This window comes from Oncorhynchus mykiss, chromosome 7, assembly GCF_057628025.1.
Source record: "Oncorhynchus mykiss isolate SJ-2025 chromosome 7, ASM5762802v1, whole genome shotgun sequence".
Taxonomy (NCBI): Eukaryota; Metazoa; Chordata; class Actinopteri; order Salmoniformes; family Salmonidae; genus Oncorhynchus; species Oncorhynchus mykiss.
Genome location: NC_143028.1, coordinates 10,777,501 through 10,804,826, shown reverse-complemented (window position 1 = coordinate 10,804,826; position 27,326 = coordinate 10,777,501). Strand labels below are relative to the sequence as shown.

At 44.1% G+C, this 27,326-nt stretch overlaps 2 protein-coding genes across 4 annotated transcripts; one reads left to right on the top strand and one right to left on the bottom strand.

Moving 5' to 3' along the window:
- Positions 1-1,168: 1,168 nt before the first annotated feature.
- Positions 1,169-13,406, top strand: LOC110497076 (excitatory amino acid transporter 5-like). The gene is made up of 9 exons (XM_036982762.2): positions 1,169-1,778; positions 3,576-3,655; positions 4,102-4,317; positions 8,275-8,528; positions 8,656-8,755; positions 9,122-9,550; positions 9,684-9,818; positions 10,336-10,450; positions 11,526-13,406. Exons 1-9 carry the CDS (start codon positions 1,614-1,616, stop codon positions 11,685-11,687), a joined length of 1,656 nt encoding a protein of 551 aa, XP_036838657.1. The 5' UTR covers positions 1,169-1,613; the 3' UTR covers positions 11,688-13,406.
- A 2,937-nt stretch (positions 13,407-16,343) lies between these two features.
- Positions 16,344-23,051, bottom strand: LOC110495702 (ELAV-like protein 1). Of its 3 annotated transcripts, none has more exons than XM_021571089.3 (7): positions 22,792-23,051; positions 21,769-21,976; positions 20,186-20,369; positions 19,357-19,460; positions 18,337-18,490; positions 18,023-18,248; positions 16,344-17,922 (listed from the first exon to the last, which is right to left on the bottom strand). In XM_021571089.3, exons 2-7 carry the CDS (start codon positions 21,802-21,804, stop codon positions 17,598-17,600), a joined length of 1,029 nt encoding a protein of 342 aa, XP_021426764.1. In that variant the 5' UTR covers positions 21,805-21,976; positions 22,792-23,051; the 3' UTR covers positions 16,344-17,597. The 3 variants fall into 3 exon arrangements, with proteins under 3 accessions (XP_021426764.1, XP_021426763.1, XP_090096380.1); XM_021571088.3 differs by having other exon boundaries at positions 20,153-20,369; positions 22,792-22,931; XM_090240254.1 differs by lacking the exon at positions 19,357-19,460 and having other exon boundaries at positions 22,792-22,940.
- Positions 23,052-27,326: the final 4,275 nt, after the last annotated feature.

The following is a 27,326-nucleotide window of genomic DNA, read 5'->3' as shown; positions in this document are numbered from 1 at the left end:
GAGAGTTTGGCTCTCCACTCAGAACCTTCCCCTTAAGACGGCTTCTCGCAAGTTGACCCCGCGGTTCATTGGTCCATTCCGTATCTCTCAGGTCATTAATCCTGTCGCAGTGCGACTTCTTCTTCCGCGATATCTTCGTCGCGTCCACCCGGTCTTCCATGTCTCCTGTGTTAAGCCCGTTCTTCGCGCCCCCGCTCGTCTTCCCCCCCCCCCCCCCCATCCTTGTCGAGGGCGCACCTATCTACAGGGTCCGTAAAATCTTGGACATGCGTCCTCGGGGCCGTGGTCATCAGTACCTAGTTGACTGGGAGGGGTACGGTCCTGAGGAGAGGAGTTGGGTTCCCTCTCGGGACGTGCTGGACCGTGCGCTGATTGATGATTTCCTCCGTTGCCGCCAGGTTTCCTCCTCGAGTGCGCCAGGAGGCGCTCGGTGAGTGGGGGGGTACTGTCATGTACTGTCATGTTGTCTTGTCTCTGTCCTTTCCCTTCACCCTGTCTCCCTCTGCTGGTCGTGTTAGGTTACCTTTTCTCCCCCGCTTTCCCCCAGCTGTCCCTTGTCTCCTCTAACTACCCATTCACCCCGTTCCCCACCTGTTCCCTTTTTCCCTCTGATTAGGTCCCTATATCTCTCTCTGTTTCTGCTCCTGTCCTTGTCGGATTCTTGTTTGTTTGTGTCATTCATGCCTGAACCAGACTGCCGTCATGTTTGCTGTAACCTTGTCCTGTCCTGTCGGAATCTGCCGGTCCATCTGAGCCTACCTATGTTTGGTAATTAAAGAAGCTCTGTTTAAGTTGATTCGCTTTTGGGTCCTCATTCACGCACCGTAACAACCTCACTGTTAATTAGTAATTCAGGACTTTGACAACTGTTATTAACAGGCGGGGTCAACTTTTTAAATAATTATTGAAATTAACTCACTTAAGCAGTCCTGATTCTTTCTGAATAAAGTAAGTTCCTAGTCAGTCAGTGGTAATAAGACATAATGGGTTATTAATGGGAGTGAGACCTCAGTGTCAGAGACCGCTACTGACCTGGAACCTGCTAATGTTGTGTGTGTGTGTGTGTGTGTGTGTGTGTGTGTGTGTGTGTGTGTGTGTGTGTGTGTGTGTGTGTCTGAGTCTCTAGGAAGCATTATTTTCAAGGGCTTAATCTCCTGTAGGAGACGGAGGTTTACAGAGACTTACTCTGTCCACTTCCACCTCCTCTCTGACAGCCGTTTAGATCAGCTAGTGTTTGACTGACTGACTCTCTGGCTGGACGCACTGACAGCCAGTCCTGCTGCATCGTCAGCTATCCTTTAGTTTCTGCAGTGGCCCGGGATCGGTCCTTAGTGATTTCACTGCCTTGACCACATAAACCTTTTACAGCGGGAATCCACTTAAAGCTTTTGGAGTTTTCTTGTGAACCGTCAAGGAGGACTAAAGACATATTTCAAGCCAGGACAGGATACTGAACAGGGACCTAAAGGGAATCAGGTGGGACCCACAAGTGACTCGCGACCCTCCGGTTTGGGAATCATTCATTGACTGGACGTAAGGCAGGACCTTGGGCCAACAGGCCTATCTCTTCTCTCCTCTCTTTCCTTCAGCCCGTGGAGTAACTGGGCCTCAGGATGGAGTGCATAAAGCACATTATAAAGAGCATGGTCTCTGTGAAGGTTTGGGCGTACATCAAGGGCTACTGTAAACGCAATGGGTTGCTGACGCTCTCGGTCATCGCCGTGGTTTCTGGCTGTGTGCTCGGCTTCTCCCTCCGCAGCTTCAACCTCTCCACGCAGGTACGGAGGCGCGCGCGCACACACACACACACACACACACACACACACACAGCTATTGAGTCATGCAACAAGGTTTTGGTTCTAGTGGGCCTAAGGTTTATAGCACTCAGGCATCCTACAGGGAGATCTGATGAGCTTTGGGTCTTAGACGGGGGTAGTGTTAACACAGAGGGCTCTGGGTCTTAGATGGGGGTAGTGTTAACACAGAGGGCTCTGGGTCTTAGACAGGGTGATAGTGTTAACACAGAGGGCTCTGGGTCTTAGACAGGGTGATAGTGTTAACACAGAGGGCTCTGGGTCTTAGACGGGGGTAGTGTTAACACAGAGGGCTTTGGGTCTTAGACGGGGGTAGTGTTAACACAGAGGGCTCTGGGTCTTAGACAGGGTGATAGTGTTAACACAGAGGGCTCTGGGTCTTAGACAGGGTGATAGTGTTAACACAGAGGGCTCTGGGTCTTAGACAGGGTGATAGTGTTAACACAGAGGGCTCTGGGTCTTAGACGGGGGTAGTGTTAACACAGAGGGCTCTGGGTCTTAGACGGGGGTAGTGTTAACACAGAGGGCTTTGGGTCTTAGACGGGGGTAGTGTTAACACAGAGGGCTCTGGGTCTTAGACAGGGTGATAGTGTTAACACAGATGGCTCTGGGTCTTAGACAGGGTGATAGTGTTAACACAGAGGGCGTTGGGTCTTAGACAGGGTGATATTGTTAACACAGAGGGCTTTGGGTCTTGGACAGGGTGATAGTGTTAACACAGAGGGCTCTGGGTCTTAGACAGAGGGAGAGTGTTAACACAGAGGGCTTTGGGTCTTAGACAGGGTGATAGTGTTAACACAGAGTGCTTTGGGTCTTAGACAGGGGTAGTGTTAACACAGAGGGCTTTGGGTCTTAGACAGGGTGATAGTGTTAACACAGAGTGCTTTGGGTCTTAGACGGGGGTAGTGTTAACACAGAGGGCGTTGGGTCTTAGACAGGGTGATAGTGTTAACACAGAGGGCTTTGGGTCTTAGACAGGGGGATATTGTTAACAAAGAGGGCCTTGGGTCTTGGACAGAGGGATAGTAAACCACTGAGGGGTTGGTTGAGAGGGCCTTACACTGGGATAGTGCAGACGGAGACTAAAGAGAGAGTGACCAGCAAGACACTTTCACAACGCATAAAACCCTGTCTCACAAAGCTTGTACCACATTGTTGACATGGGAAACTACTCTGACTGCAGATCGATAACTGCTGTATTGAATTCAGAACAGATGCAATGCAACAATATCAACTGAACCATAACCTGCACATCCCAGTTATACAGTACTGATTCAGCTAGCTACAGTAGAGGCTGGACCATTCAACTGCTCTACCTGGGTCAATAGTAGCCATGGCGATCCAACCCTTGACATCCACTATTTCAGTAGTGGATTAATGGGTCAGCAGCTTCTAATTATCTGAAGCACTGTTGTAATCTGCATCCGCGCTAACCTCAACCTGTCAACAAATACACAGCATCAAGCATAGCCAAATGGGAAAGCACGTCACCTGAGAATGATTGATTGATTGAACTTTATTAGTCATGTAAAATCCTGACACAATGTCAAACCAAAAATATATAACATACCAGGCACCAGACCAAGAAGTGGGTTTGACTTAGCTGGCCTGGTACAATGGAACCAACAGAATAGTCCCTAAAGTGCAAACGGTGCACACCTCATGTATTTGAAAGTATTTTACCAACTGTATGTATTTGCCCCAGGTCTGCCACGTACAGCTTGTCCCCTGACCCAGAGTGTTGTGTGTCTCCCTTTCCAGGCTAAGATCTACTTCTCGTTCCCTGGAGAACTGCTGATGAGGATGTTGAAGATGCTGATCCTGCCTCTCATCACGTCCAGGTAACACATCATCACTACTGTCTGTTCCCCATGTCCCTACTGCTCTTCTCCCTGGTCTACACCACAACCCATGCTACTTCAATAGAATGATCTATACATTTATAATGGAATAAGACGCTAATCGGATACTCTATGGATTCTAATGGAATACAACCCTAAATGAATACTCTAGGAGTTGTAAAGAAAGAGAATGCTATCAGAATGCTGTACGACTCCTGATGAAATAGAACTCCTAGAGCATTCATAGCATTGCATTTCATCAGGATTCGTACAGTATTCTGATAGCATTCTCTTTCTTTAGAACTCCTAGAGTATTCATAACATTCTAACGGAAAAGAGCGCTAAATTAAATAGCTCATTAAATAGAACGCTATCAGAATGCTCTCTGAATTTGAATGGAATACAACACTGACTGAAGGCTCTATGAATCCTAACTCCGTGGCCAGTCTGATGTCGGGGCTGTCAGCCATGGACACTAAGGCCAGTGGGCGGCTGGGGGTGCTAACCATCACTTACTACCTGTGGACCACCTTCATCGCTGTCATCGTCGGCATCATCCTGGTGCTGGTCATCCACCCTGGTACGGGCACAGAGAAGGACGGGCACAGAGCAGGGTCAGGGCCCGTTATGACTTCTGCTGATGCTCTGCTGGACCTCATCAGGTACACACAAGCAAGCATTTACGCACACACGGACGCACGCATGCAAACACGCACGGACAGACACACAAATGCGCACGAATGCACATACACATGGTGAAGTATCTTGAGCGGCATATTTGAATAGGATGACCCACAGACACATTGCCTCTATCAGAAGTTGGCTGTACCAGATTCCAGTTTCCTGTCTTTAGTCAGTCTAAGATGGGACGAGATTCCAGATTTCAACGAGAATCAAGGCAACAGATTCTGACTGCTCTGCTAACACAGACGTTCGAAAGAATCAAATATTTTATATTTGATTCTTCCTGTCGGGGTTTGTGTGGATTAACTCATAAATAAACCAGTCAACCAGTCAACTCAGTGAACTCCAGTTTTCCTCAGCTAAGTATAAACCATAAAGGTTGTGTAGGCCTGCGATTCAACAACAGGCGCTTTGTATACAAGCGCATTGCATTATTGGAAAAATGTGCCTTGTAAAGGCAAGTTTCCTGACGTTAGTGGATATTGCATTCATGGTAAACGCTGCGGATTCCAGCTCAAGCGTAAATTACCTTTAAAAGTCAAGAGCAATGGGCTTGTCCAACGTGCCTTTGACTGAATCCCCAACCTGGTCTCAGAGCATTTCGTATTATTCTGTACGTAAATCCGGGACAGCCCATGTAGTAGGATATGTGACGTTTTGTAATGTATGTATTCATTTGTGGATGTCCATCACCCATTTCGTATGATATGCTACGATTACAATTTGTATTATGTGTTACGAATTTGTAAAAATAATGATATGTTACGAAATTCTAGCAAGGTGGCTAGGTGGCTAATTTGAGCTAGCTGGCTAACGTTAGCTAGGCTAGGGGTTAGGGGTTAAGGTTAGGGTTAACTTTAGGAGTTAGGTTAAAAGGTTTACGGTTTATGATTTGGGGTAGGGTTAGCTAAAAGGGTTAAGACCCTGCTGGCTAAATAGCCTCCTAATACTGACTCTTCAAGGAATCAGATCTTTTCTTTTTCTGTTACCAACAGTGTTGTGGTTCTGTGTGGATTGAATCATTTTAAACCAGTAAACCAGTACAGAACCAGTGAAATCCGGTCCACCCCAGTCCCCTTAGTACAGCTAAATACAGCTACCTGGAAGCTTGTATTAAGTAGGGGTCTTTAGGTCGTAAATAGCATTTAAAACAGCAGCACCAGTACAAGGTCATTTAGCTCACGTGGTTTGAGGGATTTGCACGTTTGGGACTGTTCTATTGGTTATATTGTTCACATTCACTTCTGAAACAAGTCAACCCTCCCGTGGGCCATGTTAATAATAGGCATCATTAGGGGAGAGTGGGGTAAGTTGAGCCATTTTTCACATTCAGTATCACTCAGTCAAGGGAAATACATCATTATTTCTAACAAAGATACTGTATCTACATATATTTCAGCATGTATCCCTGGAAAAACATAGCTTTTCTTGGCACAACTTACCCTGGGTATGGGGGTAAGTTAAGCCGCCTACAAATGTCTCTACTGAATGAAAAATGACCACTACCTTTTTAAATCCATGTCTATTTTCCCAACCACAATTCCACACAATCACTTTTTGTATTTTTATCATTTTAAGCATCTTTTAACACAGGCTTAACACCTAATTAACACGGTACTTTTAAAAACTATTTTAACATAGACCAGCCCCTGTTGTTACCTCATATCCCAGCAAAAATGCAAGCATTATGAAACCTCTAACACAATAAATATATTTGACTTGGTGAAAATCTATTTTTTGGACCTAACTTGCTTACTACTTTTTCCATGTGGTTTCTTCCTTCACAGATTCCATAAAATCATGACCTCATCCTAAATATTTGGTCAAATTATATATTTGGGTGGCTCGACTTACCCCTTTGGCTCAAAGTACCCCAGTGACGACTAAGTCTCTATCTTCTCAGAACACACTGTGTCCTAAATGCTTTGCCCAGAACACACTGCACAATGCGTGGTCGAGGATTGGCAGTGGCTTAGGCCCTCCGTGTGAAGAATCCTCCAAAGCCCAGAGGATTATGGGTATTTTTAGTGAAAGCTGTGTACGGGCGGGCGGATGTAGGCTGTATGACTGTCAGAGGTGCTTTAGATCATTTGTCACCCGTCTGATAGGCTGACTAGCCCTGGTGCAGTGGCCTTAACATGATCCTTTATGAATACACCAGGCCTCCTAATGATGAAGACTCTTAACCACCAACACAGGCAACCAGCCTGGAGATGTTACCACATTGTGACATCATTCTTACAACTTTATTATTTTGACTGCAGAACAGCTGAAACATTTTGACGTTGCAGGAGAATATGAGACCAACTATGAAAAGAAGTATTTTGGTCAACAACGACCCTAGTCAGAGCAACTAAGTCATTTAGTCAACAACGACCCTAGTCAGAGCAACGAAGTCATTTAGTCAACAACGACCCTAGTCAGAGCAACGAAGTCATTTAGTCAACAACGACCCTAGTCAGAGCAACGAAGTCATTTAGTCAACAACGACCCTAGTCAGAGCAACGAAGTCATTTAGTCAACAACGACCCTAGTCAGAGCAACGAAGTCATTTAGTCAACAACGACCCTAGTCAGAGCAACGAAGTCATTTAGTCAACAACGACCCTAGTCAGAGCAACGAAGTCATTTAGTCAACAACGACCCTAGTCAGAGCAACAAAGTAATTTAGTCAACAACGACCCTAGTCAGTGCAACAAAGTCATTTAGTCAACAACGACCCTAGTCAGAGCAACGAAGTCATTTAGTCAACAACGACCCTAGTCAGAGCAACGAAGGGAATAACTCCCATCATATAAACAGTATTATTATCACCCCCATTACTCAGGGAATAACTCCCATCATATAAACAGTATTATTTTCACCCCCATTACTCAGGGAATAACTCCCATCATATAAACAGTATTATTATCACCCCCATTACTCAGGGAATAACTCCCATCATATAAACAGTATTATTATCACCCCCATTACTCAGGGAATAACTCCCATCATATAAACAGTATTATTATCACCCCCATTACTCAGGGAATAACTCCCATCATATAAACAGTATTATTATCACCCCCATTACTCAGGGAATAACTCCCATCATATAAACAGTATTATTATCACCCCATTACTCAGGGAATAACTCCCATCATATAAACAGTATTATTATCACCCCATTACTCAGGGAATAACTCCCATCATATAAACAGTATTATTATCACCCCATTACTCATGGAATAACTCCCATCATATAAACAGTATTATTATCACCCCATTACTCAGGGAATAACTCCCATCATATAAACAGTATTATTATCACCCCATTACTCAGGGAATAACTCCCATCATATAAACAGTATTATTATCACCCCATTACTCAGGGAATAACTCCCATCATATAAACAGTATTATTATCACCCCCATTACTCAGGGAATAACTCCCATCATATAAACAGTATTATTATCACCCCCATTACTCAGGGAATAACTCCCATCATATAAACAGTATTATTATCACCCCCATTACTCAGGGAATAACTCCCATCCAATAAACAGTATTATTATCACCCCCATTACTCAGGGAATAACTCCCATCATATAAACAGTATTATTATCACCCCATTACTCAGGGAATAACTCCCATCATATAAACAGTATTATTATCACCCCCATTACTCAGGGAATAACTCCCATCATATAAACAGTATTATTATCACCCCATTACTCAGGGAATAACTCCCATCATATAAACAGTATTATTATCACCCCATTACTCAGGGAATAACTCCCATCATATAAACAGTATTATTATCACCCCATTACTCAGGGAATAACTCCCATCATATAAACAGTATTATTATCACCCCCATTACTCAGGGAATAACTCCCATCATATCAAATACTGCTGTAGGCTTTATGATTTACATGTTATTCTCCCTTTGACAGGAACATGATTCCCTCCAATCTGATAGAGGCAACTTTTCAACAGTACCGTACAGATCTGGTCCCCATAGTGGCCTCAAGTTTGGTGGAGTCCCAGGCCAACTACGTCTACGTGATGCCCGACCACAATAACCCTCAGCTGGGCCACCCTGTCTTCCTGGAGATCACCCCAGCTCCAGACATCAAGTACAAGATCGTCCCTGGCCACAGCTCTGGCATGAACGTACTGGGGATTGTCATCTTCTCTGCTACTATGGGTGAGACACACACACACACACACATATATAGTATGCATGAATGAACACACACAAATGACACACTGGATACACAAGTACACACACACGCCCTTCCAATCACGCCTGCTCCTGTGTTTTCTCTGTACAGGCCTGCTCCTGGGGAAGATGGGCGAGAGAGGCGCTCCATTGGTCAATGTGTGTCAGTGTGTCAACGAGTGTGTTATGAAGATCATCAATGCTGCCATGTGGTGAGTTGTTGAGACACACAGCAGTCACTTGTCTGAACTCTCCTTCACATGTAAAGGTCTGGTAATCCTGATCTGGAGGATTGAGAATGGGAGGATTCATTTAGATTGAGATTGGATCTCACCAACACATCTTCCTCCCACCCCCCTCTCCCTAGACCTTAGTCATTAGCTCAGTATATGTCTGCATTTCAGGTGTGGCAGGTCATCAAGTTGAGCCAGGTCAACCCAAAGCTGCTTGAGTTCTTAGGAAGCCCAAAGCTCAGGGGGCATGACAACGCCTGGTGGACAGAGACTGAATCACAAGGGCCCATTGCTTGCTTGCCTCATTTATTTTGAGGTATTTATAATTTATTGATCTTTTTCCAGGTATTTCCCTTTCGGCATTGTGTTCCTGGTAGCAGGGAAGATCCTGGACATGCATGACCCCGCCCACCTGGGAGAGAAGCTGGGGATGTACTTCATCACAGTGTTAGCTGGCCTGTTTGTCCACGGACTCATCCTGCTGCCTCTCTTCTACTTTGTGATCACACGCAAAAACCCCTTCACCTACATCAGAGGCCTGCTACAGGCTCTGGTCATCGCCCTGGCAACCTCCTCCAGTTCTGCCACCCTGCCCATCACCATGAAGTGTCTGTTGGAGAACTGTGGAGTGGACAGACAGATCGCCAGGTTTGTCCTTCCAGTGGGAGCCACCATCAACATGGATGGGACAGCCCTCTACGAGGCCGTGGCAGCCATTTTTATCGCTCAGGTCAACGAGTACGAACTGGACTTTGGTCAGCTGGTCACCATCAGGTCAGGACTGTCTACACAAGAGCTCTCTCTGTTACTCTCTTAGTTACTTTGTGTCACAGCAACCACACATTCGCACGCACGCATACACACACACACACACACCCTGACCCTGACCCTGCTCTTGTCTCTTCAGTATCACAGCAACAGCGGCCAGTATCGGGGCTGCTGGGATTCCGCAGGCGGGCCTGGTTACCATGGTGATCGTCTTGACCTCTGTGGGGCTGCCGCCCGCTGACATAACACTGATCGTGGCCATCGACTGGGTCCTGTAAGTGTCTGACCATGAGAGTGTTTGTGGACTGGATCCTGTAAGTGTCTGACCATGAGAGTGTTTGTGGACTGGGTCCTGTAAGTGTCTGACCGTGAGAGTGTTTGTGGACTGGGTCCTGTAAGTGTCTGACTGTGAGAGTGTTTGTGGACTGGGTCCTGTAAGTGTCTGACCATGAGAGTGTTTGTGGACTGGGTCCTGTAAGTGTCTGACTGTGAGAGTGTTTGTGGACTGGGTCCTGTAAGTGTCTGACCATGAGAGTGTTTGTGGACTGGGTCCTGTAAGTGTCTGACCGTGAGAGTGTTTGTGGACTGGGCCCTGTAAGTGTCTGACCGTGAGAGTGTTTGTGGACTGGGTCCTGTAAGTGTCTGACCGTGAGAGTGTTTGTGGACTGGGCCCTGTAAGTGTCTGACCGTGAGAGTGTTTGTGGACTGGGCCCTGTAAGTGTCTGACCGTGAGAGTGTTTGTGGACTGGGTCCTGTAAGTGTCTGACTTCGAGAGTGTTTGTGTCTGGCAGGGATCGTTTCAGGACCATGATCAATGTGTTGGGAGACGCTCTGGCTGCAGGCATCATGTGTCACCTCTGTAAGAAGGACTTTGAAAGGAGGGAGTCAAACGCTAACTCTGCCCGGGTAACAGCTCTATACCAGCTTTACACTGACCCCAGCCCTAACCCCTCTACAATACATCTCTATACTACCTTTACACTGACCCCAGCCCTAACCCCTCTACAATACAACTATATACCACCTTTACACTGACCCCAGCCCTAACCCCTCTACAATACAACTATATACCACCTTTACACTGACCCCAGCCCTAACCTCTCTACAATACAACGATATACTACCTTTACACTGACCCCAGCCCTAACCCCTCTACAATACAACTATATACCACCTTTACACTGACCCCAGCCCTAACCCCTCGACAATACATCTCTATACTACCTTTACACTGACCCCAGCCCTAACCTCTCTACAATACAACTATATACCACCTTTACACTGACCCCAGCCCTAACCCCTCTACAATACAACTATATACCACCTTTACACTGACCCCAGCCCTAACCCCTCTACAATACATCTCTATACTACCTTTACACTGACCCCAGCCCTAACCCCTCTACAATACAACTATATACCACCTTTACACTGACCCCAGCCCTAACCCCTCTACAATACAACTATATACCACCTTTACACTGACCCCAGCCCTAACCCCTCTACAATACAACTATATACCACCTTTACACTGACCCTAGCCCTAAGCCCTCTACAATACAACTATATACCACCTTTACACTGACCCCAGCCCTAACCCCTCTACAATACAACTATATACCACCTTTACACTGACCCCAGCCCTAACCCCTCTACAATACAACTATATACCACCTTTACACTGACCCCAGCCCTAACCCCTCTACAATACAACTATATACCACCTTTACACTGACCCTAGCCCTAAGCCCTCTACACTACAACTCTATACCACCTTTACACTGACCCCAGCCCTAACCTCTCTACAATACAACTATATACCACCTTTACACTGACCCTAGCCCTAAGCCCTCTACACTACAACTCTATAATACCAGGTTTTAGTGTGTTTGAATCTGCTCTTTGACTAACTGTCTTCTCTCTCTCTTTCTCTCTCTCTCTGTCTCTCTGTGTGTGTGTTCTGTGTTTGTGTTTTGTGCAGAGGGACACAGTGATCTCCTTCGGTGGCCAGAGTGTCCAGAGTTGTGCCCTGTCCGAGGCTCCTCTCATGGACTATGCCCATCGCTGTGACTATGTCTACGAGGTGGAAGGTGACTGTGTCACAGAGAGATCTGGCCCCACTTACAACCTGTGTCAAGTTTAGGAGAAACCTGCTCCCTGTTACAACCTGTGTTACAAAGAAACCGGTCCCCGGCTGCAACCCGTATCACAGAGAAACCGGTCCCCTTCTACATGCTGTCACAAACAAACCCGTCCCCCGCTACAAACTGTTTGGTCTGAGACACTTTCACTGGACAGACAGCAGGGGGCACTGCCCGCCTTCAACAGAGACCTTTCTATTCACATGAATATACCTAGAGTTGTCCTGATATCAATGGCTTTGGACTGGGGAATTACAATGGGACTGGGAAACAACCCTGCACTGAAACAGAGTTTGCACTTTTCTGATGTGCATTTATCAGGAGTTGACTATAACGTCTTCATAATGTTCTCTGATGGATCAGTTGGTTGATGATGTGCTCACACCACTAATTGTTGTGCGGTTGATTCCTGCACATGCAGTAAGTCGCTTTGGTAAATGTTAAACTATTTACTGTCTGATGATCACACCTGTGCCATGATGAGGAAGCAGGTTTTCCTCATCGTTTTGTGACTGGCTATCTAGGCTACTGTAACCTACCAGTGACAGGGACTTATACAGTAGGTCCACTAGGGTGCATGTTATGTCCGAGTCAGTTGTCCTTCTTTAGCTCAATGCAGATTCCGCTCAGGACACCATTTTGGTGCCCCAATGTACTGCAGCACAGAGCACTTTTTAGGCAACCAGGTGGCATTACCGGACACCATTTTGGTTCAATGTGCTGCTGACTGTGAAGATAGATGACAAGCACTTTCAGAGTTTTTTGAAACCTTGTTTGGTATCAGAATGGTTATAGATACTTGCATGAAGATGCGATATTTAGGGCAGGAGTATTCAACTCTGACCCTACAAGGTCCAGAGCCTGCTGGTTTTCTGTTCTACCTGCTAATTAATTACACCCATCTGGTGTCACGGGTCTAAATCAGGCCCTGACTAGAGGGGAACAGTGAAAACATGCAGTGGAACTGACTTCTGAGGTCCAGAGTTGAGTTTGAGGGTTCTAGAGATATAACAGTAATTTAAAACAAACGTGAGTGTGACTACTGATTATTTAGTAATAGTTTTTTATTTTATGGTTTAAACTTAAATGTTGCATTTGCACATTTTTATTTTGCAGTTAGGTTTTGGAGTTGCCTTAAAATGTTCTTAATAACTGGTCACCGTTGCTGAGAATGTTGCAACCACGGAAGTGCTGAAATTAATTGACAGAACTTAATACTGAAAATGTGTTTAAATATAGTCAGTGACTAGGGGTAAATCCTCTCATCGTTACCTCTGTTAACCTAATTATAACAAATACAGAATGGTTAACTGATATTTCAATGTCTTATTGGTAGATTTACTGTAGATTTTACTGTAATGTACATCTTTGACCACCTAGGATCTAAAAGAAACTTCTCAAAATGTTTTTACATACAAATGAAAATTACTGTGGTGTCCATGCAAGATACTTGTCTTGTACATTGTTATGTTCTAATCCAATTTGAAATGTAATGATTTGAGCATAACTTTTCCCCCCACCTCACAGTACACACAATAAGCCAAAAGGACAATCCTGCTGAGCTTTATAAAGCTTACAGATATTTTATTCAAAGTAGTTGTGTGTTAGACAGGTTCTGAACAGGCCTTCCTTCAAAACCAAACGGAGGAAATCAAAATGAATCCATTAAAAAAGTCAAAAGGAACACACTCCAACACAAAAAAATGTACAAACATGTAAAACTACATACAAGTCAAATAAATGATGTCTTTGTGCCTCCACTGCTGTTGCCAGGTTCTTCCATCTCTCCCACATAAATTAAGGCTAAAAACAGAGGTTAACCATAATCTATTTACTCCAGTAAACCCACTAGCATTTCAACATAGTAGCACTGAGAAGCTAGCAAAGCAAGAGCTGATTAGTAGAACTCAATAGAAAAATATCAAAAGGATGAGAACAAGGAGTCAAGCAAATGAACCACTCCCCCTCTAGTGGTCATTTCTGGTTCAGAATAACCACACCCCTCTAGTGGTCATTTCTGGTTCAGAATAACCACTCCCCCTCTAGTGGTCATTTCTGGTTCAGAATAACCACACCCTCTAGTAGTCATTTCTGGTTCAGAATAACCACACCCCTCTAGTGGTCATTTCTGGTTCAGAATAACCACACCCCTCTAGTGGTCATTTCTGGTTCAGAATAACCACACCCCTCTAGTGGTCATTTCTGGTTCAGAATAACCACACCCCTCTAGTGGTCATTTCTGGTTCAGAATAACCACTCCCCCTCTAGTGGTCATTTCTGGTTCAGAATAACCACACCCCTCTAGTGGTCATTTCTGGTTCAGAATAACCACACCCCTCTAGTGGTCATTTCTGGTTCAGAATAACCACTCCCCCTCTAGTGGTCATTTCTGGTTCAGAATAACCACACCCCTCTAGTGGTCATTTCTGGTTCAGAATAACCACTCCCCCTCTAGTGGTCATTTCTGGTTCAGAATAACCACACCCCTCTAGTGGTCATTTCTGGTGCAGAATAACCACTCCCCCTCTAGTGGTCATTTCTGGTTCAGAATAACCACACCCCTCTAGTGGTCATTTCTGGTTCAGAATAACCACTCTCTCTAGTGCTGTTTCTGGTTCAGAATAACCACTCTCTCTAGTGCCGCTTCTGGTTCAGAATAACCACTCTCTCTAGTGCCGCTTCTGGTTCAGAATAACCACTCTCTCTAGTGGTTGTTTCTGGTTCAGAATAACCACTCTCTCTAGTGGTTGTTTCTGGTTCAGAATAACCACTCTCTCTAGTGCTGCTTCTGGTTCAGAATAACCACTTTCTCTAGTGCCGCTTCTGGTTCAGAATAACCACTCTCTCTAGTGCCGCTTCTGGTTCAGAATAACCACTCTCTCTAGTGCCGCTTCTGGTTCAGAATAACCACTCTCTCTAGTGGTTGTTTCTGGTTCAGAATAACCACTCTCTCTAGTGGTTGTTTCTGGTTCAGAATAACCACTCTCTCTAGTGCTGCTTCTGGTTCAGAATAACCACTTTCTCTAGTGGTTGTTTCTGGTTCAGAATAACCACTCTCTCTAGTGCCGCTTCTGGTTCAGAATAACCACTCTCTCTAGTGGTTGTTTCTGGTTCAGAATAACCACTCTCTCTAGTGCCGCTTCTGGTTCAGAATAACCACTCTCTCTAGTGCCGCTTCTGGTTCAGAATAACCACTCTCTCTAGTGGTTGTTTCTGGTTCAGAATAACCACTCTCTCTAGTGGTTGTTTCTGGTTCAGAATAACCACTCTCTCTAGTGCAGTTTCTGGTTCAGAATAACCACTCTCTCTAGTGGTTGTTTCTGGTTCATAATAACCACTCTCTCTAGTGGTTGTTTCTGGTTCAGAATAACCACTCTCTCTAGTGCAGTTTCTGGTTCAGAATAACCACTCTCTCTAGTGCAGTTTCTGGTTCAGAATAACCACTCTCTCTAGTACAGTTTCTGGTCCAGATTTTTTTTTTAAAGACCCACCACATATTGCATGCACTCTGTTCAGGACTGTTCCATGAGAATCTTCTCCTTTAAAAAAAATAATGACTAACTTGAGGCCTACAGAGAGGATATTCCTGTGACAGGAGCGGTATTTTTTGTCCACGTGTGGAAACTAGTAAGGCTTTACAGATCTGAAGACAGAGATCACAATACCTTTAGAAGAGAGAATTATAAAGTTTGGTTACTAGGCTGTTCCAAGAACCCAGATGAAGCCTACTCCTGGACATAAAATCATGCTCAATGGAGAATCTCTATTGAAAGTCCAGGAGACAAGGCCCTACTTTTCTAAAACAAGTGTCACCCATTATGGTGAAGGTTAGGACTGTGTAAGGGTAAACTGATCCTAGATCTGCGGCAGCAGGAAACTAAACGAACTGTGTTGTGGTGCTGCTGTAGTCAGTTACTTACTCTCCAACAGACTACAGTACTACACTCTCAAACCTACATAGGAAAGCCCTTGGTGATGAAAAGTGCACAAAGATATGTTAAAAATAGATGTAGGAATATTCGCTTGATGGAAAACCAACCCCCAGTCTTCTTCCTGAAACGTCACTTGAATATGCCTGGGTTCAGCTTTCTTTAACCCAAGTTTTTCGGTTATTGCACATTTCTAAAATGGCAGACAGCCTCATGGTTCACACACAAGTTTGAATGGAAATAAGGCCAACGTCTGAGGTGTTTTACAACGGAGACTGCATCCTCTTGCCCTTCAGACCATCTTAGAGAGTCAAACTAAACCTTATGATGTTGACCATTCAAACGTCCTGTAATATCCCAATGGGAATGGAGTGAGTAGTGTCATACTGTAGTATCATTATAATTTTATTTTTATTTATTTTATTTAACCTTTATTTAACCAGGCAAGTCAGTTAAGAACAAATTCTTATTTTCAATGACGGCCTGGGAACGGTGGGTTAACTGCCTGTTCAGGGGCAGAACGACAGATTTGTACCTTGTCAGCTCGGGGGTTTGAACTCGCAACCTTCCGGTTACTAGTCCAACACTCTAACCACTAGGCTACCCTGCCGCCCCATAATAGCAGTCTGGTGTCTGTAGCTTCCCTCAGCTTCTACAATCAAAACAGAAAACCCCAAAGAAAATCCACAAACCAAAACCTGAAGAAATAAAAGAAACAAAACCAAAACGTTGAGTCAAATCTAAATTAAATTTAATGATTGCATGTTCAAAGTAAAACAAAGGACCAAAAACAGAACAAAAAAAATTAATCACAAAGGCCATAAATTCTTCTTTAGCTCGAGATGAGCAGTAAAAAACAAAAACAACTCAACTCTCCGATCAGTAGTCTACGCTTCGACGAAAAAAGAAAAGTTACTCTCAAAGAAAATTCAAGAAAAACATCAGATACTAAAGAGAGAACTTTTTTTTCTATAAAAACTGCAAACTGGATGAGAGAGAGCTGTGTTAGATTCAGCCTCAGTACCGGTTGTTCAGATGTCCAAACTATTACTGGTGAGGGGAAATGAGTCATAACGGCAAGCATCTTCCCTATTCACAAAGCTTCTCAGAGGACTTAATGCTGATCTAAGATCAGCTCCTCTCGGTCCATATAAATCGTACTTATTTATGATCCTAGATCAGCATGTGAATACGGGCCCTGGGATCATATCCTTCCATTTCTTTGGTCCTTCTTAAACATGTTCCTACTTTAAAATCTCCAGACCTTTTTTTTAATTTTTTAATTTTTTTTTACACATGGCCTCTCAGAGTCAACTTTTAAAAGACCCCAAAACGGGACACACATGCTGCTATGTAATGGTACCATCCAGTACCTAACATGAGGCATAGAAAATTGATTCCGCACGGTGAGAAAAGACCAATGTATGGTTTACGTCAAAACAGCCGACTATCGCTCTGACATTATATAATAAGGATTTAAAAAGTGCTTTCCTTTTAGAATGGCTGGAGACAGTGGATGGCTTGACAGGGAGGGTAACTTAAGGCATCTATTTCTACACTGGAACCAGCATCTAAGACAGCATGCTTCCTCCTACAGTGGGGGACTAGACGCATGACTGTAGCACATCCTTCTCCAAGTCCCTACCGTGGTCCTACCATTCATATGGCACATAGTGACACTAGTTTAGTCTCACAGGAAAAACAATCTAGTCTTGAATTGTGAAATTGGTCACCATATCAGGATAAACATTGAGAACTGCGTTTGGAACATCCCAAAGCATGAGTAAAAAAAAAACAAGAGAAATATCAAACTCAGCCTAGACTCTGTTAGACTAGTACAAAGATGCAGAGTGAGAATGGGCTTAGTGAGATAACGCTAAAAACACGTTTGTTTTGTCAAACTGAGGCAATTTACCCTCCATATTAGAAGCCTGGGGTGAGGTTTCTCTCCTCCCTCTATCACCCCACCTCCCTCTTCTCTCTCTACTTGTGGCCTTTGCTGGTCTTGAACGACACCTGCAGGATCTTGTCCCCGAGGCGGTAACCGTTGAGGCTGCCGATCGCCATGGCGGCCTCCTCGTAGTTCGGCATGGTAACAAAGCCAAAGCCTTTGCACTTGTTGGTGTTGAAGTCGCGGATGACCTTGACGTTGGTGACGGCGCCGAAGGGCCCGAACATCTGCCACAGGATGCCCTCGTCGGCGTCCTGGCCCAGGTTGTAGATGAAGATGCACCAGCCAGAGGTGGCGTTCCCCGGCACACTCACCCCAGACATACCGCTCATATGGTCCACAGACATGGGAGAAAACCTGGGGGAGGACAGAGGGGGCTAGGGTTATCAATCTGTCTCTCTTCACACTAATTTTAGAGAACCTGAGAGGGGACAACGCTTCAGCGTGTGTGTGTTACCTGAATCTCTGAGCCTGGTGGTGAACTGGCCCTCCAAAGCGGCGTCCCTGGTTGTGGTAGAGCTGAGATATGAGCTGAGTGTTCTTGGCCTGGTTGGGGCTGGCAGCAAACTTCACTGTGATTGGCTCAGCGGATCCGGGGGGTTTCTGTCCGTTCAGGTCTTTGATGGCGTCCTCAGCCTCCGCTCGCTTGTCAAACCGGATGAACGCCACCCCCCGAGACAGGCCTGGGAAAAGACATGAACAGGACAGGTTCAGCTGAGAGACAGGGAACACAGCGGGACCTGGTTCTAGAGTGTGTCTGTGTGGTCCTACCAGAGGCCTGGTCGACCAGCACCCGGGAGTTGATGATGCGTCCGTAGCGAGCGAACATGTCCTCCACGTCTTTCTGGGTCATGGTCTTGGGCAGGCCACTGATGTACAGGTTGGCATCTTTAATGGTGTCAGAGCTCGGCCGCGCATATGAAACCTAACACCAGAGGGCAGCACATAGCACATTAAACACCACTGACAATACCCTCAATAGTACACACTGATTACACACAACCCTGAATTATATCTAGCTAGAAATTAGAAATTACTTTAAATTAAAAAAAATGGTTATTGGAAGGTTGTTTTAATTATGTTTGTAATTGCCATATGTTTTGAATTTACAAAATCATGAGTTTACTTTTATAAAGCCTTCATGAGTAATGTCTCCAAAACTAGAAAATTAAAAAGTGAAAAGGTGCCTTGACTGACCATTGTGGCTTTTACGTAGAAAAACCATTCCCTTAGTAAGCTGTGGTGGGCAATATCGAAGTTTCAAAATTACGTAAACAACTATTATAGTACCAAAATCAACATAGGGGGAAAAAAAAATGTATCTCGTACCAAACCAAATAAAAAGTTCCAAACTTAAAATGATAAATTAACGTGTAAAATGTCAACCTGAAGTAGTGGTGCTGAATAAAGAAATTAAAATAAAGTTTAGTCCTCAATAAGGATGAAAATACGGTTGCACTTCTCTACTCCATCCGTCAGAAGCTGGGCCAGTGACCTATCAGACGTAGTCCTGTCTAATAAAGACCCACACTAACGCCGATTCCCAAATCCAACCCTAAACCACTGGCACTACATGCCCATCTGAAACGATTGGGTTGGTATTTGCAAAGAAAGGCTAACATAACACCATATTGCTAACACCCACACAATCCTTTCAGATCCATAGGAGGGCCTAGGAGGAAGCGTCTAGGGGTGGATTTGACAGTCAGCCTCAGTAGAGAAGGGCTAGTTTAAATGACATGACATGGTTGGGTTGACACAGTACTGTAGGAACACCTTATTGCACGTTACCTTGATAGTTTTAGACTGTAGCCTTAGTCCATTCAGAGTATTGATAGCTCTTTCTGCATCGCTAGGGGTAAGATAGTTAACAAATCCGTACCCTAAACTGTGGCCTAGAGAAAAAAAAAGGAAAACAATAAAATAAAATAAAAAAACGTTGTATAGTTTCAAATAAATCGGCACACTGGTCAAATAAATGATTAAACAAAACAAATGTACACAATGCATGCTAGTCGTAAAACAAGTATTAAAGAAATAGGCTTCAACCAAACTGGACTGTTTTCCTGGAATAAGGAAAGCCGAGCCCATCACGGACAGATCGAGAGCATGGGTAAATATCTACACCAACAGCCTTATACAAAACAACTATGTGTAATACCTCATATCAAGTTCAGGAGGACAAATGTTCAAATTGCAGCGAGACATAGTCCTAGGCCTAAACAGAACATATGACATGAAGCTGTTTGCATAGATACTACAAACATCTCACCACAAAGTTACTAGTGAGCATGCCAAAGATGTCTGTCTCATCAGCAGTTCTCATACACCTACATGAGGCAGACAGGGCAGTATACCAGTTACTCTACACACTGACTGGTTGGCTTGAACAAACATGTTATGGAGGTGCCCGTCGTAATATTTCAACAATTATGGGGGTCCCCACGGTTTGTTAAAAAGGTACCCCTGAGTCATGTTCGGTAGGACGCAACATAGCAAAATGTTCAAACACGCCCCTGTAAAATGTGAGCCATACACGCAGAGCAACTCTTCCATCCATTCTACTCCAAGGTCAGAGGTCACACACCTGTAGTGCATTGTGGGACAAGGTGTTCCGTACCTGCCACTTTGTCCCGTATGAGCTTGGCGGACTCCACCTCGCCAATGCTGCTGAAGAGGCTGCGTAGCTCGTCCTGGCTCATGCTCTGAGGAAGGTAGTTGACTATCAGGTTGGTCTTGGCATCCGTCACCTCATCTCCTCCTCCCATGTGATCCTCGTAGCCGTTGGACATGTCATACACCTCCTGGGGAGGGAGGGGAGAGAGAGGGGGGCACAGTTAAGGAAGAGAAAAACAGGCATTCGGAAGTAAACCAGCATGGCTGAAACGTCAACGGGATGCAGATTTTAAATCATAAAAGGAAAACAATAATATAACATTTTTACAAATTCGACATGCAACATTGTAAAAATAGTATCCTAATCTACAGAGCCTAATTACGCCCCAGATGTAGGAGCACCATGGTGGATGGCAGCAGTGACTGTAGCTCCTCTTACCCACAAGTTAATCACCTGCAGTGCTTTCACAGCCAGACTCAGCAATCAGCTATTCTCTACATAATCATGGACAAGGCATTATTTATTTTTTTAAAACACACCTATACCCAGCCAGCTCTGACACTGCTCTGGGATAAGAGGTTGAGATCCAGAGACCACAAACATCACAGAACATTGGGATGATTCTGTGGTGTAGAATGGAGAAACTCCCAGTCAGCCCCACCACATTTCATTTATTTCTGCAGCGTTCTAAATAACTTCATCCCACTAACCAAGCCTGGTTGTTGTGGTCTGACAGAGTTCTAAACCAGGGGTAACCAACCATTCATTCATTCCGGAGAACCTTTGAGGCATTGATTAGTAGAAACAGCCATCATGGATGTTAGAACAGGCCTTGTGAGCAAACGCATGCTTACCCAGCAGGGGTCACGGTCACACAGAATTCAGCATTTTTCACGCAGAAAATAAAGGTATATCTGCTGCGTTTTGTAAAAGCAAATGTAAAATGCTTATTGTAGTTCCTGCTCGGAATCAGACACATTTTGTGCTTCCGTTGCACTTCTCCACTCAGATGAGAATTTGTGGACGGACATTATTTGAGCAGACTGCCTGATGTGTAGCTACTTCTCTCTGTTACTTTTCTTGGTTCAGGCTCATTTTCTCCAGTAAAATGAAACTATTTTATGGTAAAATGCTAAATTGATGCAAAACATTAGGAAATGTACCTGGCTACATTCTTTCTATGATAAACAGAAATATGATGGTCATGGAAATGTTTTTTTGCAAGAAATACCTTGCTTTTTCATATGTAAGAAAATGTACCTGTGTGACAGCTAGCCAAATAGGCTTGCACTTCTGTTGTCATCTGATGAAAATGAAGCTATTTTCTGCAGAGTGTGTTGCACTAATGTGTTTTCTATGAAGCAAAACGATAGTTGCACATTATAGTTGCACACTCACTACAGTGACTAGTGATACATTTATTACATCCTATTTTTAATTATCAATACATTTGAAAACCATGGGCCAAAGCGTAACATATTAACGCAATCTGATTAAAATAGCTAGCTAGCTAGATTACAGTTGTTACAATATAATTACTTTAGGACTGATCTAGATCCTCCCCTAACGGGAAAAGTCATACTCACTTTTAGGTACCTGATGTGGCCTCTTCGAACAGCCATGAAGACCCCTCGCTGCTCCCAAAGCTCGAGGAGGTATCACAAACAAAATAATGTATAAGGGACAAACAAAAAAAATAGGGGTGAGGAGGGGGTAGGGTTTGTTTTCAAACAAAATTAATAATGAGCTAAACAAAAACGAAACGGTAAATTGGGCCTCCCACTTCTGGCGCACCTGTGAAGAAGAGCAGAGCATTATTTTGTTAGTCCCCGAGTGCCTAATTAGCTTACGACCACTGAGCTATTACGACTGTTATTTTGGTGACATGATTTGTGGCATGTTTAGTTAGCAACCAGACTGTACACAGTAGCTAGCTAGTACGTTGGCGAACTAACATATTAGCCAACTACTGTAGCTAGATTTGGCCTGTTTGTGTCTAACGTTGCCTCATCGAGCACTACGGTAGACAAATGAGAGAAAAACATTCCAACCGCAACGTTAGTTACTAGTTTGTGTGAGTTAGCTAACGTTAGTACCTAGCGAGTTATATAAATATCTAGCAACTATTTACGCTAGGGGGCGTGAACACGTTGGTTGCTTACTAGCTGGCTAGTTAATAACTAGCTAGCAGTAGCTACTACTACTTTCCTAACTGCAAAAGGAAGAAAATAACATTCGCAAACGCAAAGCAAATGGACATTACCCTGCTAATTAGCGAACACATTGCTACAGGAAAAACGTTAGCTAACTAGGCCACATGCCCACCGTTCCCTTATTTTCGCGAGCATGTGTTGAATGCGGTCCCTCTCCCCCACCTAAAACTCCGACACCTTGTTCAGGGCCTTGTTAGCTACAGTTAGCCACCTAGCTAGATTAGCCAAGCTGGTAAATATTTGCTCAAATATCATTCTGTGGTTAGCTATCTGGCACTGGTGGGGCCTACAAACCCGCATTGCTGGCATCCGGCTCTGTTGTAGCAGAGCAAAATGGTAAATCAACAACTGGATTACTACAACATAGCTAGTTCGACAACCATATAGTTAATTTACCAGCTTTTTGTCGTCGGTGCTTTCGCTGTTCTTGCGTTCCGTGTTTTTTTTTTGCTAGCTAACGTTAGCTGACAGCTCCTTCTCGCAGGCACCAAAACCAAGAGGACCGCTGACGAAAGCAGATCCACGCCCACCTCTGCAGATGATTTGTTACCGCCCTTGTCAATTACAGATGTACGGGCACTTAATGTCCTCAGGGTCAATTTGGGGGATTTTATTTAAACATATATGTTTTATATAAATATGTTAAGTTCACAGTACAATCAGAACACCTCTCTATCAAGTATTTTAGCTACTTTTCAGATGCATTTTATACCTCAATTTCACTGTTTTGTCCTTGTCCCTGACCCAGACTTTTGAGCTTCTATTGTTTTTCTATCAGAAAACATTATTATACAAAATATACCTGTCCTTTGAGGGCAAATTCCTTACATTTTTTTCAAGAGAATGTTAATTTAGTTACACTGAAGCACATGGCTGTGCACATAGCAGACAGTTGTTCCAGATGTGATGTAAATATTGTTTGTGTAGAGAATATTTTTGACAGTCATTTCCAAACAGGCTATAATTTCTTGTAGATTGTTTTATAAACACTGACAACTAAAATATTGTGTTATGTGTATTATTATTAATAATAATAATAATAATAAGGCCAGCATCCCGGAGACGCCTATTCACTGTTGACGTCAAGACTGGTGTTTTGCAGGTACTATTTAATGAAGCTGCCAGTTAAGGACTTATGTTTCTCAAACTAGACCCTAATGTACTTGTCCTCTGGCTCATTTTTGCACCGGAGCCTCCCCCCAAAAATAATCTAAATCAAATGTATTTATAACGCCCTTCGTACATCTACTGATATCTCAAAGTGCTGTACAGAAACCCAGCCTAAAACCCCAAACAGCAAGTAATGCAGGTGTAGAAGCACGGTGGCTAGGAAAAACATGAACAAAGATGTTCATAAATGACCAGCATGGTCAAATAATAATAATCACAGTAGTTGTCGAGGGTGCAGCAAGTCAGCACCTCAGGAGTAAATGTCAGTTGGCTTTTCATAGCCGATCATTAAAAGTATCTCTACCACTCCTGCTGTCTCTAGAGAGTTGAAAACAGCAGGTCTGGGACAGGTAGAATGTCCGGTGAACAGGTCAGGATTCCATAGCCGCAGGCAGAACAGTTGAAACTGGAGCAGCAGCACGGCCAGGTGGACTGGGGACAGCAAGGAGTCATCATGCCAGGTAGTCCTGAGGCATGGTCCTAGGGCTCACGTCCTCCGAGAGAGAGAAAGAAAGAGAGAATTAGAGAGAGCATACTTAAATTCACACAGGACACCGGATAAGACAGGAGAAGTACTCCAGATATAACAAACTGACCCTAGCCCCCCGACACAAACTACTGCAGCATAAACACTGGAGGCTGAGACAGGAGGGGTCAGGAGACACTCTTTCTATTCTGGTTAGAGCCAGTTTGCGCTGTTCTGTGAAGGGAGTAGTACACAGCGTTGTATGACATTTTTCAGTTTCTTGGCAATTTCTCACATGGAATAGCCTTAATTTCTCAGAACAAGAATAGACTGACGAGTTTCAGAAGAAAGGTCTTTGTTTCCAGCCATTTTGAGCCTGTAATCGAACCCACAAATGCTGATGCTCCAGATACTCAACTAGTCTAAAGAAGGACAGTTTTATTGATTCTTTAAAATCAGAAAAACAGTTTTCAGCCATGATAACATAATTGCAAATGGGTTTTCTAATGATCAATTAGCCTTTTAAAATGATAAACTGGATTAGCTAACACAATGTGCCATTAGAACACAGGAGTGATGTTTGCTGATAATGGGCCTCTGTACGCCTACGTAAATATTCCATCAAAATACAAATCGGCCATGTCCAGCTACAATAGTCAATTACAACATTAACAATGTCTACATTGTGTTTCTGATCAATTTTAACGGACAAAAAAATGATTTGCTTTTCTTTCAAAAACAAGGACAAGTGATCCCAAACGTTTGAATGGTAGTGTACATTCCTGAATAGGATGATCGCAGCATTTATCGGATATTATTTCTAGACAAATCAAAGACAATTATAATACTGTTCAAAATGGTGTTTCAATAACTTTTAGTTTCTGAAAGCTTGCAGGGCCAAAGTGCCCGAAGTTGCCCAGCTACAAACCGGTAAGTTGAAATCAAATGATAGCCACACAGCACAGTATCAACCAGTCAATTACTCAAAAGCCATGCAGGGTAGTTTAAAAATGTAATTAATGACATGTGACAATTTTGATGGAGTGGTTTCTTTAACCAGCATGTATCTACATCAGTGAACAAAACCAAACAAACCAAAACAGAGGCCATTACATATTCCAGTTGATCCTTATGAAACGAAGGAAGAGTGTGCAGAAGAACCCCCCCCCCCCCCCCTAGAGAGCAGTCTTTTCAAATAGCTCTTACACTTAAAAGGGCATTATCAGCATTTTCACAATTCCATAGTATTCTCCCAACCTCAGTGTGAGGGCCAGGGCTGGTGTGTGTGTGTATACACCTTTGGAAATATTATATAAAACACAGGAAAATCATGTGTGACAGTACTGGGCCTTTAAGGTCCACAGCATCATGAACTTTACCAAGTTCCAGGACATAGTATATCGAAAGTAGATTCTCAGTCCAGCATACTTTCTGCCACTCCCTGTCCAGTATTCCATACTCCCTGTCCAGTATTCCATACTCCCTGTCCAGTATTCCATACTCCCTGTCCAGTAATCCATACTCCCTGTCCTGTATTCCATACTCCCTGTCCAGTATTCCATACTCCCTGTCCGGTATTCCATACTCCCTGTCCGGTATTCCATACTCCCTGTCCAGTATTCCATACTCCCTGTCCAGTATTCCATACTCCCTCTCCAGTATTCCATACTCCCTGTCCAGTATTCCATACTCCCTCTCCAGTATTCCATACTCACTGTCCAGTATTCCATACTCCCTGTCCAGTATTCCATACTCCCTGTCCGGTATTACATACTCCCTGTCCGGTATTCCATACTCCCTGTTCAGTATTCCATACTCCCTCTCCAGTATTCCATACTCCCTGTCCAGTATTCCATACTCCCTGTCCAGTATTCCATCCTCCAACAGAGGCTGGTCCCTCATCAGCTGAGCCACACTCATAAACCCTACAGTCAGAGAGAGCGAGACTAGTATGGCACTACTGTACCTGATCTTGTCCAATAAGAAACACACATTTTTATTTTCTGTTGTAAAATGTTCTGCTACATGACCCTTATGTTGTTCCACTATACCCCACAGTGCCCTCTAGTGGTTCCCAGCTCCACTAGCGCCACTGCCAGAGATGACCAGATGATGGAGTACAGAACAAAAAGCAAGGCCTCCTCCAGCTTCACCTGGCAGCCCTGAGGGAGAGGACACACACAACTGGGTAAAGAGAGTGACATCTCTCTGGAATGAAATGCTTCCCAAGTGTGCATGTACGTACATACATTTGGATCACCACAGAGGGCCAGGGCTGGTGTGTGTGTATCTTTGGATATAGTAGCCTGGGCAGCTCTAGGGTACCATTACAGGTGTGGTAGGTGGAATTACAGCAGCTGTGAGGCACACTGCCCCGCCCACTGTGGTTAAACCAGGGCGTGGTCAACCAGTCACGGTAGTCATAGATTCCTCAGCACTGCAACTGGAGAGGATTCACATCACAGTCATTAGATCAGTACAGATCCCCCCCACCTCTTTCTGTGTGGCGTCCACAGCATCGGAGTCTAGGTGCTGACTGCTTCCTGTGTATCTTTGAAAGACACTACTGAAGGGAGCCAGCTCTGAGTCCACCTGAAAGCAGGTGGACTCATGTCTCGCTCCATCCACCAACACCACGTTGCACCACAGACTGTCCAGGAGTTGGCGGATGCTTTAGTCCAGGTCTGGGAGGAGATCCCTCAGGAGACCATCCGCCACCTCATCAGGAGCATGCCCAGGCGTTGTAGGGAGGTCATACAGGCACGTGGAGGCCACACACACTACTGAGCCTAATTTTGACTTGTTTTAAGGACATTACATCAAAGTTGGATCAGCCTGTAGTGTGGTTTTCCACTTTAATTTTGAGTGTGACTCCAAATCCAGACCTCCATGGGTTGATAAATTTGATTTCCATTGATCATTTTTGTGTGATTTTGTTGTCAGCACATTCAACTATGTAAAGAAAAAAGTATTTAATAAGAATATTTCATTCATTCAGATCTAGGATGTGTTATTTTAGTGTTCCCTTTATTTTTTTGAGCAGTGTATTTCCTTAGTCACGGGGTTTACTCCACACAGCACAGACATTCCACCACAGCAGTTCAAGTTCTACTGTGAAGAAACAAAACAAGGTGGAAAAATAAAGTCAACCAATTCAACATCAAAAGTGTGCACGCATAACTTGCCGTTTTTCTCCAACCGCAACAAATTATTCAGGCATTTCTCAAAAGAGAGAGAGAAGCAGCAGCATGACAGCGATAATGAAGTAAGGAAGGATTTTAAATGAACCACCTCC

Bases quoted from the DNA above. Each gene is read 5' to 3' on its own strand.
- LOC110497076 (XM_036982762.2), top strand. From the start codon at position 1,614: ATGGAGTGCATAAAGCACATTATAAAGAGCATGGTCTCTGTGAAGGTT. The intron at 1,779-3,575 runs GTACGGAGGCGC...CTCCCTTTCCAG, and splicing joins GCTTCAACCTCTCCACGCAG to GCTAAGATCTACTTCTCGTT. The intron at 10,451-11,525 runs GTAACAGCTCTA...TGTTTTGTGCAG, and splicing joins CAAACGCTAACTCTGCCCGG to AGGGACACAGTGATCTCCTT.
- LOC110495702 (XM_021571088.3), bottom strand. From the start codon at position 21,804: ATGGCTGTTCGAAGAGGCCACATCAGGTACCTAAAA. The intron at 20,370-21,768 runs GTGAGTATGACT...CTCCCTCCCCAG, and splicing joins GCCACATCAGGTACCTAAAA to GAGGTGTATGACATGTCCAA. The intron at 18,491-19,356 runs GTAACGTGCAAT...CTCTGGTGTTAG, and splicing joins TACAGTCTAAAACTATCAAG to GTTTCATATGCGCGGCCGAG.